Genomic DNA, 11,120 nt, shown 5'->3' on the forward strand with positions numbered 1-11,120 from the left:
GGTTACTGTGGCTGATTTCTGAAGTGATCTCTATTCCTACAGGTCTGTGATCCCTATAGAAAGATCCACAACTGAGCAAAGTTTAACTTGACAGTGCTTGGGCCTGGCAACTGGCCACTCAGGCTCGAGCATTGCAACCTGTGAATGGCCTGTGGGGAAGCACAACAACGGAGAGTATTATGGGGTTGTGGGTTCTTCTTACAGAAGAATCCTCCATTTTGCCTTGAATGGGTAAAATGGCAAACTCCTTTTAAGGCAGCCATAGACACAAGATGGTGGATGTCCAATGAATGAAAATTGCTCTGGGTGGGAATATTATTGGTTGGACATTTTAGAATACCCATCATAAGTGAACATCTGCAGTTCTGCCTGATTTGGATCCTGCAAAAATATGAGTTCATGAAAGGGTCACCTGAGAAACTTGCTGGAGGGTTGTTAGAGCATACCTGCACGTCTGATCCTCCTCCAATGGATAGCCTCAATTTTAAGTGTGTATTTGAAATACAGAAAAGTTAAGATAGATCTTTTAGAGATCCAGCTGTCCAAAAAGCATTTGTCTCACTGAAAAGGAATGGAAAAATATCTATCTCACTTATCCTTTCATTACCTTCAACATCATTTAAAAAACAATAAATCAATAAATCCCTCTTGTGTAATAATTCTCTCCTTCATGTGGGTAATAGCCTTCTCCTTCCTCCTCTAGGTAATACTCATCATCTTCCTCATAGAAGTCTCCCTCCCTGTTCCCAGAGTAATAATCAGTGTTAGGGTTCTCCTGCTCTGCCTCTTCCTCAGCATATTGATCTTCTTCCTGCTTTTCCTCCCCTTCTCCTTCTTCACCTCCCTCTGCCTTTGCTTCCTCCTTCTCTTGCTGCTCCCTTTCCTGTTCCTCCATCTCTTCCTCCTCTCTCTGCTTCCTTTTCTCCTCTCGCTCTTCCATGAACTCCTGAGCACCTTCTCCCACAAGAGTAACAGTTTCGTCCACTTTTGGAGGTGCTTTCACAGGGTTGTGGTCATAGGATAACAGGCGCAAACCTTTCATTCCACTCATATCTGGAAACACAGCAATGCGGTTCCGATCCAGATCCAGAATCTCCAAACCATGTAAACGTAGAAGAACTTTCGGCACACGTTCTAGTCTGTTTGCATAGAGCCACAAACCTTTTAGGCCTGGCATACATGTGGCAATGTCCCCTGGAAGTCCCTTTAAACGGTTGTCCCCCATTTGCAGACAGCGCAGGGCTGGCATGCTTAGCAACACCTGTGGAAAGTGATGCAGAAAATTCCTTTCTATCCACAGGGTACGTAGAGTTTGGAGACGTGAAAACGACATGGGTAATCCCTGTAGCCTGTTCGCTCCAAGGTACAAGCGGCCAAGGTGGGGTAGAGAACACACAGCTTCCGGCAATTCTGGTAGTTTGTTTGCATCAAGTGCCAAAGTACGCAGATTGTAAAGCTGGTAGAGGTCATCCGGTAGTTCTGTTATCATTGTTCCACTCAAGTACAGCTTGTAAAGCTGATCACCAAGAGTGCATATTGATGCTGGGAGGTGAGTCATCTTCCTTCCACTTAACTCAAGGGTACCATCTCCAGAACTTAGCTGCTCTTCTGTGTCTTCAGGCAATGGCTCTTCTGCACCTTCCCCTGCCACGGTGGGCACAGATCCACATGCACCACCCATTTGGAGGGGGTACAGTGCCAATTAACAGAGATTAAGCCTAAACATGCAGTTTATGGCCAGCTGTGACAATAGTACTTGATGAACATCTCAGGACACCTAAAGGCATGTTGTAGAGAGCTGTAACAATCACACAATAACTGTCCTCAAACCTGTCACCCTCTATTGCTCTCTGCTAATGAAACTTGAGGAGTAAAAGTTAAATATTCATGTCCCCTACTCACATTTCTTTCATGGCACAGTCTACACTGATCAGGAGTATTGGAAACAATTCATTCCAACACACAACACCAGTTCCAGATATTTCTCGGAGGATACAGAAAACAGGCTCAAACAAAAAAGCTGAGCTGTACACTACTGCCAGTTTTTTTTTTTTTTCTGAAGAGAAACATTGTTTTATATTCAACCATTATGCTCACTGTCCTGGTAAAGTTGAGGCTTGTATATGTACATTTGTTATTCCTGCAGCAGCCATGTATAAAGTTCTTATCTCCATAGCAGCCATAAATACAGTTCTCACCCACCACAGCAGCCATGTATACAACTCTCACCCCCTTCCTTTACCAACAGCTGCTGTAGGGGTGGGAGCTGTATATATGGTTGCTGTAGGGGTGAGAGCTGTTTATATGGTTGCTGTAGGGGTGAGAGCTGTATATATGGTTGCTTTAGGGGTGGGAGCTGTATATATGGTTGCTGTAGGGGTGGGAGCTGTATATATGGTTGCTGTAGGGGTGAGAGCTGTATATATGGTTGCTGTAGGGGTGGGAGCTGTATATATGGCTGCTGTAGGGGTGGGAGCTGTATATATGGTTGCTGTAGGGGTGGGAGCTGTATATATGGCTGCTGTAGGGGTGGGAGCTGTATCATAGTTGCCAACAGTCCAGATTTTCCCGGGAAGCTAATCTGCTTCTCTCTTCAGTGTACAAGCAAAGCAATTAATTTGTACACTGAAGCCAAATAGCTGGGTCGGAAGTCCCTCCCCTCTCCAATGTACACAGGGAAGTGACCTGCTAGCCGGAGGGAGATCCCGCAGGCACCACAGAGCTGCCCCCCCCCCCTCTCAATTCTTAGTGATCTGCCAGAGGTGCAGGGGGAGATGCTGCAGGCACCACAATTGCAGGTGAGTGGCCATGGGGTGATCTGCTGGATGTTTTGTGTGTTGGGTAGGGTAAAGAGCTGTATTGTGGTTGGAGGTGCACATCAAGTCCTGTACTATGTCCCGACCCTCTCTGACCTTCTCCTGTACTATGTCCCGACCCTCTCTGACCGTCTCCTGTACCATGTCCGCACACTCTCTGACCATCTCCTGTACCATGTCCACACACTCTCTGACCATCTTCTGCACCATGTCCGCACTTTCTCTGACTATCTTCTGCATCATGCCAGAACACTCTCTGACATCTCCTGTATCATGTCCTCACAGTCTCTGACCATCTCCTGTATCTGTTTGATGGGAACTGCCTGGGTGGATGGTGTTTGCAGTATCTTTATCTGCTGATTGTTAAACTTTCTGGCATACACATATTGCGATTGTGGTGTAGGCTCTGGGCCTGCTGTCCCTTCATCCTTCTTTCTTTCCTTGCCTTCTCTCTCTCCTTCCCTCCCTAGCACTTTTTTTTCTCTCTCCCTCCATCCCTTTCTCTCTCTCTTCTCTTTCTCTCTTCCTTCTCCCACCATCCCTCTTTCACCTCAGACTCTATTTAACCACACCCTCTTTAAGCCATGCCCACTAATTAGCATAGTTTAACCGCTTGCCGACTGCTCACAGTATATTTACTGCGGCAGTCAGCCCCTCACAGGCAGAGCGACGTAGGTCTACGTCGCTAGCCTGTGAGGCTCTGGGGAGCGAGCGTGCGCCGCCGGAGGCGCGCTCCAGCTCCCGCGCGGTCACGGACCCCCCCGTGCGTGTGACCGGCGGACCCGATGTCCGCCGGTCACTCGGCGATCGTCGGGGGAGAGAGAGAAAGTCAGGCGGCTTATGTAAACAAGCCACCTGTCATTCTCCCCGGTGTAGAAACACTGATCACACAGTTCTACAATGTAGGACCGTTGATCAGTGTTCCTACAGCTCAAGCCACAGCCAATCACAGTAAGAATCACGCCCCTAGGGACACACACAGCCCCTCCCTCTCAAATAAAGTTAACCCCTTCACTACCAGTGTATTTTTACAGTAACAGTGCATATGTATAGCACTGATTACTGTAGAAATGTCACTGGTAACCCCAAAAGTGTCAAAAATGTCAGTCAAGGTTCCGATCTGTCCACCGCAATGTCGCAGTACCGCAAAAAAATCGCAGATCACCGCCATTACGCGTTAAAAAAAAAAACAACAAAAATGACAAAAATCTTTCCCTTTGTTAGTAAACGCAATAACTTTTGCGCAAACCAGTAAAAATACGCTTTTTGCGATTTTTTTTACCAAACATATGTAGCATAAAACAAATTGGCCGAAAATGTTAAAAGATTTTGATTTTTACATTTTTTTGGGGGGGAATTTCATATAAAAAATGTGAAAAATATTGTTATTTTGCAAAATTGACGCTCTTTTTTTGTTTATAGCGCATGATCAAAAAATCGCACAGGTGATCAAATACCACCAAAAGAAAGCTCTGTTTGTGGGAAAAAAAGGACGTCAAATCCGTTTAGGTACAGCGTCGCACGACCGCGCAATTGTCCGTTAAAGTCACGCAGTGCCGAATCGCAAAATACCCCCTGGTCTTTTAGCAGCCAAATCCTCCGGGGCTTAAGTGGTTAAACCACACCTATTTCTCGCTGCAGGACGCATTACTCCTCTCCACCTGGGCCACACCTACAAATGATTCCCTGCCACTAGTTAAAATAAGACTCCGCCTACAGACAAAAAAAGTGTCCCTATACATTTTTTGAAAATGTTGGCAACTATGCTGTACACATGTATATACAGCTCTCATGTCTGCAGCAGCCAAATATACAGCTCCCACCCCTACAGCACCCATATAAACAGCTTTTACCCTTACAGCAGCCAAATACAGCTCCTGCTTTATACAGCACTTTTACAGTAGGTCTCTCTCCTGCTGTACTTTGGGGTTCTCACACTTCCACCCAAAAAGGGGAAGCTATTGCGCAATATACGTCTGCGCCTCATATCTCCACTCAATATTAAAAGACTATCTCATTGTTGTTTAGCAGCCCCATCCCTAGAATGGGGGCCACACAAGATTCTCACATTTCACATCATAGTGGTTGTCTTCTCCAGTTTTCGTTCTTTTCTGCTGTGACACTGTACATAGTATTTATATAACATGTCCATTCCAATATAGCCACAAAAAACTTGCAAGAGCTTGGAGTCCAATTGCAACACAGACCTCTCCAAGATGGCGCCCAGAGGCTACAGCAAAGGACACATTAGTCCTATGCTTAGCTCTTCTAGAAAAGTCCCTACACAGGTACATTGTGGACATATAGGGACATCTAGTGGCACCTGGGAGCATTGCAATAGAACTTTCCCAGGGTATTACAATGGGGTCCTAACACCATGATACAAGCATATGTCTCCTCTCCTTATCAAACTGCAGACACAGCAAAAGTGCACCCAATTTATTGTTAACATGGTAACATGCAAAAAAAAAAAAAAAAAAGGTTCTGTAACGCAGGTCTGTTTGCAAGGCGCAATTGGATCTCATTCAGAATGTATGGCACAGCATCACATCAACATAGGTAATGTACACTTTACCGCAGCATTGAAAAGCAAGTGCACTGGCAAGGTGTGTTGGGGTGCCATTCAAAATGAAAGACTGCATCACACCAATGCGCATTATAACACCACAATAGTGTAACCTGACCCAAAGTGTACATAAAAGCAAACTTTTTTTCGTTTTGGATGGAGGGAAAAAGACTAAGGCCCTCTGCTAGGTTTTTATTGCAGCCAGTATACCTCTGAGGACATTCACCCTTTTTTTGTCCCCCATCATTGTCACTGAAAAAGAACTCAACCACTTAAGCCCCGGAGGATTTTCCTGCTAAACGACCAGGGGGTATTTTGCGATTCGGCACTGCGTGACTTTAACGGACAATTGCGCGGTCGTGCGACGCTGTACCTAAACGGATTTGACGTCCTTTTTTTCCCACAAACAGAGCTTTCTTTTGGTGGTATTTGATCACCTGTGCGATTTTTACTTTTTGCACTATAAACAAAAAAAGAGCGTACATTTTGCAAAAATAACAATATTTTTCAAATTTTTTTATATGAAATTCCCCAAAAAAAAAATGTAAAAATCAAAATTTTTTAACATTTTCGGCCAATTTGTTTTATGCTACATATGTTTGGTAAAAAAAATCGCAAAAAGCGTATTTTTATTGGTTTGCGCAAAAGTTATCGCGTTTACTAACAAAGGGAAAGATTTTTGTAATTTTTGGTGTTTTTTTTTTTAACGCGTAATGGCGGCGATCTGCGATTTTTTTTGCGGTACTGCGACATTGGGGCGGACAGATCGGACCCTTGACTGACATTTTTGACACTTTTGGGGTTACCAGTGACATTTCTACAGTAATCAGTGCTATACATATGCACTGTTACTGTAAAAATACACTGGTAGTGAAGGGGTTAACTTTATTTGGGAGGGAGGGGCTGTGTGTGTCCCTAGGGGCGTGCTTTCTACTGTGATTGGCTGTGGCTTGAGCTGTAAGGACACTGATCAACGGATCTACATAGTAGATCCGTGTGATCAGTGTCTTTACACCGAGGAGAATGACAGGCAGCTTGTTTACACTAGCTGCCTGCCTTTCTCCCTCTCCCCCGACGATCGCCGAGTGACCGGCGGACATCGGGTCCGCCAGTCACACGCGCGGGGGGGGGTCCGTGACCGTGCGGGAGCGGGAGCGCGCCTCCGCGGGCGCGCGCTCGCTCCCCAGAGCCTCACAGGCTAGCGACGTAGACCTACGTCACTCTGCCTGTGAGGGACTGACTGCCGCAGTAAATATACTGTGAGCAGTCGGCAAGCGGTTAACATAAATAAATCACCGGGACCGGATGGCTTGCACCCGAGGTTCTTTAACCACTTTACCACCGGAGGATTTTGCTGTCTTCCGTCCAGGCCACTTTTTGCGATTCGGCGCTGTGCGACTTTAACTGACAATTGCGCGGTCGTGCGACGCCGAACCCAAACGAAATTTACGTCCTTTTTTTCCCACAAACAGAGATTTCTTTTGGTGGTATTTGATCACCAGTGCGATTTTTACTTTTTGCGCTATAAACAAAAAAAAGGGTTTATTTTGAAAAAATAACAATATTTTTAACATTTTTTTATATGAAATTCCCCCCCAAAAAATGTAAAAATCAAATTTTTTTTTAATTTTTGGCCAATTTGTTTTCTGCTACCTATGTTTGGTAAAAAAAATCGCAATAAGCGTATTTTGATTGGTTTGCGCAAAAGTTATTGCGTTTACTAACTAAGGGAAAGATTTCTGTCATTTTTGGTGTTTTTTTTTTAACGAGTAATGGCGGTGATCTGCGATTTTTTTTGCGGGGCTGCGACATTGCGGCGGACAGATCGGACCCTTGACTGACATTTTTGACACTTTTGGGGGTACCAGTGACATTACTGCAGTAATCAGTGCTATACATATGCACTGTTACTGTAAAAATGACACTGGCAGTGAAGGGGTTAATTTTATTGGAGAGGGAGGGGTGCCTGGTGCTTACTGACGTGTGGGGGGGAGGTGACTGTGTGAGACAGGGACAGATCGGATGTCCAGCTATGCTGAACACTCCGATCTGTCAGTCCCTGTCACTATGGAGATCCGCCCGCTCTGTTTACACAGGCGGGCGGATCTCCTCACTCGATTCCCCGACTATCGGGGCATAGCAGCGGCGATCGCCGCTGCTCCTCCCCTGGCCCGACTCCCGCTGTGAATGAAAACAGCGGGAGCGCGCCTCCGGCGGCGCGCGAGCGCCGCCTACAGGGGGAGGAGTCCAGCGACGTAGGTCTACGTCGCTGGACGGGAACGAGCCACTTTGCCGCAGTATGCTCAATGTGAGCGGTGGGCAAGTGGTTAAAAAAAAAAAACATCAGGTGATAGCCAGACCATTGTTCTTGATCTTTATGGATAGTTTACTGACAGGTATGGTGCCAGCTGATTGGAAAAAAGCCAACGTGGTACCAATATTTAAGAAAGGGCCGAGATATATCCTGGGGAACTACGTATAGGCCGGTTAGCCTAACATCAGTAGTCTGCAAGATTTTGGAGGAGATCCTAAGGGACCACATACAAGACTTTAGTAATGAAAACGGTATTATTAGTAGTAATCAACATGGATTCATGAGAAATCGTTCTTGCCAGACCAATCTATTAACCTTCTATGAAGAAGTGAGTTGCCATCTAATTAAAGATAGGCCTGTGGATGTGGTGTATCTGGACTTTGCAAAGGCATTTGACACAGTTCCCCACAAACGCTTACTGTGCAAACTAAGGTGCGTGGGTATGGACCATAGGGTGAGTACCTAGATAGAGAACTGGCTCCAGAGGCGAGTCCAGAGGGTGGTGATAAATGGGGAGTACTCAGATTGGTCGGGTGTGGAAAGTGGGGTCCCCCAACGATCTGTCCTGGGACCAATCCTGTTTAATTTATTCATAAACGACCTAGAGGATGGGAAATTTAGCACAATCTCGGTATTTGCAGACAATACTAAGCTAAGCAGGCCTACAAAATAATGGGGTGGGCAGATGAGGTTTAATGTTGAAAAATGTAAGGTAATGCACTTGGGTGTCAGAAATACGAATGCAAGTTACTCACTATTGGGGGAACCTCTGGGGGAATCTAAGATGGAAAAGGACCTGGGGGTACTGGTAGACAACAGGCTTGGCAATGGCATGCAATGCCAAGCCGCTGCAAGCAAAACCAACAGAATACTGGCATGTATATAAAAGGGGATTCACTCCAGAAATAAAGAAATTATTCTCCCACTTTACAAGAATCTGGTCTGGCCACATCATGAATATGCCATCCAGTTCTAGGCACCGGTCCTCAGAAAGGATGTGCTGGAACTGGTGAGAGTCCAGATAAGGGCAAAAAAGATAATCTGGTAAATGGAGGACATCAGCTATATGGAAAGACTGCAAGCATTGAACTTATTCTCTCTAGAGAAGAGACGCTTGAGAGGGGATATGATATCAATGTACAAATACCATACTGGTGACCTTAGCGTAAGGAACAAACTTTTCAGGGAAAGAGAATACAATAAGACATGGGGCCACTCACTAAAGCTAGAAGAAAAGCGGTTTAACCTTAAACTGCGTAAGGGGTTCTTTACTGTAAGAGCTTTAAGGATGTGGAATTCTCTCCCACGAGCTGTGGTATCAGCAGGGAGCATCAATAGTTTAAAAAAACTATTAGATAGTCCCCTTAAAGACCACAACATAAAGGGATATACAATGTACGGTTAACAGCAAACACACACACATATCATAGGTTGAACTGGATGGACTGGTATGTTTTTTCAACCTCACTAACTATGTAACTATGTAACTAAGTGGAATCCTAAATTTTAAAGGATTTTATTTTTTTTTAATAGTAGATGTGGTTTAAGTGACCTGGATGGTGCTAAAAGTAAATGCCAATTGCTCAAACTCCACATTTTGCAGTTCCATACTTTAGTCAGGCAGTGATTTAGCATTGATGAACTATTTCTTTCGCCCCTTGAAATCTAGTAATATGTTTTGCTCTCCCAATAAAAATCCTATTTTTTAGTCTGTGAAACTATTATGTGTGCAAGTTTTTAGAAATGGTTGTAAATGAATATAATAGTTCCAATTGTTTATGTCTTTTGAGAAAAAGTGTATTTTTTATGTTTTATTCTGGATTTCATGTGAGTGGGCTGATTTTCCATTTAGCCAGTATAATCACAGCATACAGGCCTTTCTGCAGTTCAGAACACCGGCAGGCTCCTGCTGCTTGCCATAAATATAGGTCGCAGTTTTATTGAATTCTCCACAAAAGAACTGTGAGTGAGCTTCTGTACTGTTGTTATTGTTAATCAATATACCTTGTCTGTACTACAGTAATATAACCATGAGATATATTTAAAGCTGGTAACTTAGATTCATGCATCTGGGGCTTACTTAGAAAAACTGGCGCAGACCAGACTAAAGGGGAGCTGTTACCACATCAACTAATCAAGTTTTATGCTTTCAGCTGGGCAATATGTCTACAGTATCTCACAAAAGTGAGTACACCCCTCACATTTTTGTAAATATTTTATTATATCTTTCAATGTGACAACACTGAAGAAATAACACTTTGCTACAATGTAAAGTAGTGAGTGTACAGCTTGTATAACAGTGTAAATTTACTGTCCCCTCAAAATAACTCAACACACAGCCATTAATGTCTAAACCGCTGGCAACAAAAGTGAGTACACCCCTGAATGAAAATGTCCAAATTGGGCCCAAGTGTCAATATTTTGTGTGGCCACCATTATTTTCCAGCACTGTCTTAATCCTCTTGTGCATGGAGTTCACCAGAGCGTCACAGGTTGCCACTGGAGTCCTCTTCCAATCCTCCATGACGACATCACGGAGCTGGTGGATGTTAGAGACCTTGTGCTCCTCCACCTTCCGTTTGAGGATGCCCCACAGAAAGATAGCTGAAATCCAATTGGGGAAAGACCGCTCCAGGTGGGCTGGATGTCAGGTGCTGGTCGGATCCGTCAATCCGGAATCACATGAAGCAAAAAAAGAGATGACCGCACTCCGATATAAATCAAAAATTGGAGTAAAATTGATTCCACATCAAACAAATAGGCAAACTGGAACAACACACTGTGGATGCAGGACACAAAGGCAGACGCGTTTCACGACTTAGGGATGTCGCTTACTCATTCAATGCCCCACAGATGCTCAATAGGGTTTAGGTCTGGAGACATGCTTGGCCAGTTCATCACCTTTTACCCTCAGCTTCTTTGGCAAGGCAGTGGGTGTCTTGGAGGTGTGTAATATAATGTGCACTGCCATCTGTTTTGGAAATATAAACATTAATGATTGCATTACCCAAATGTATACAATAGGTGCAAATTTTACCACACTTGGATGGGTCATGCAAATGTATCAAGGTGTGCTACTAACAGTATAAGCACATTTGGATATTGTATAATTTTTTTATTTTATATTGTTTTGTCCCTTTGTTGAAAGGACGTTTGGAATGTTCGTTTTTATGCACATATTGAAATAAAAAGAATTTAAAAAAAAACAGTATAAGCACATTTCTAAATAAGAAATACCTCTTGCTTTTCCTCCTCCTCACTTTAAATAACTAGTATTCCACCATGACAAAGCATCCAATATGGTAGACAGTCTTATCTCTCTACCAGTGTAGTTTGCCTTCAAGAACAACTTTAGCTGAGTCTGCAAAAAGCAAAAGTCAGTCAATTTTATAAAACAGGTACTTACTGGCCCAAGACCAAAGCT

The 11,120-nt window shown here is 44.1% G+C and overlaps 1 protein-coding gene across 1 annotated transcript; it reads right to left on the reverse strand.

Annotated features, from left to right (window-relative positions):
* Nucleotides 1–634: 634 nt before the first annotated feature.
* On the reverse strand, nucleotides 635–1,681 carry LRRC10B (leucine rich repeat containing 10B; the record flags this gene model as incomplete). The annotated part of the gene is made up of 1 exon (XM_082269838.1): nucleotides 635–1,681. The coding sequence occupies one exon, from the start codon at nucleotides 1,679–1,681 to the stop codon at nucleotides 635–637; it is 1,047 nt and encodes a 348-aa protein (XP_082125964.1).
* Nucleotides 1,682–11,120: the final 9,439 nt, after the last annotated feature.

The sequence above is a fragment of the Pelophylax lessonae genome (assembly GCF_965119305.1).
Source record: "Pelophylax lessonae genome assembly, chromosome: 10".
NCBI classification, from domain to species: Eukaryota; Metazoa; Chordata; class Amphibia; order Anura; family Ranidae; genus Pelophylax; species Pelophylax lessonae.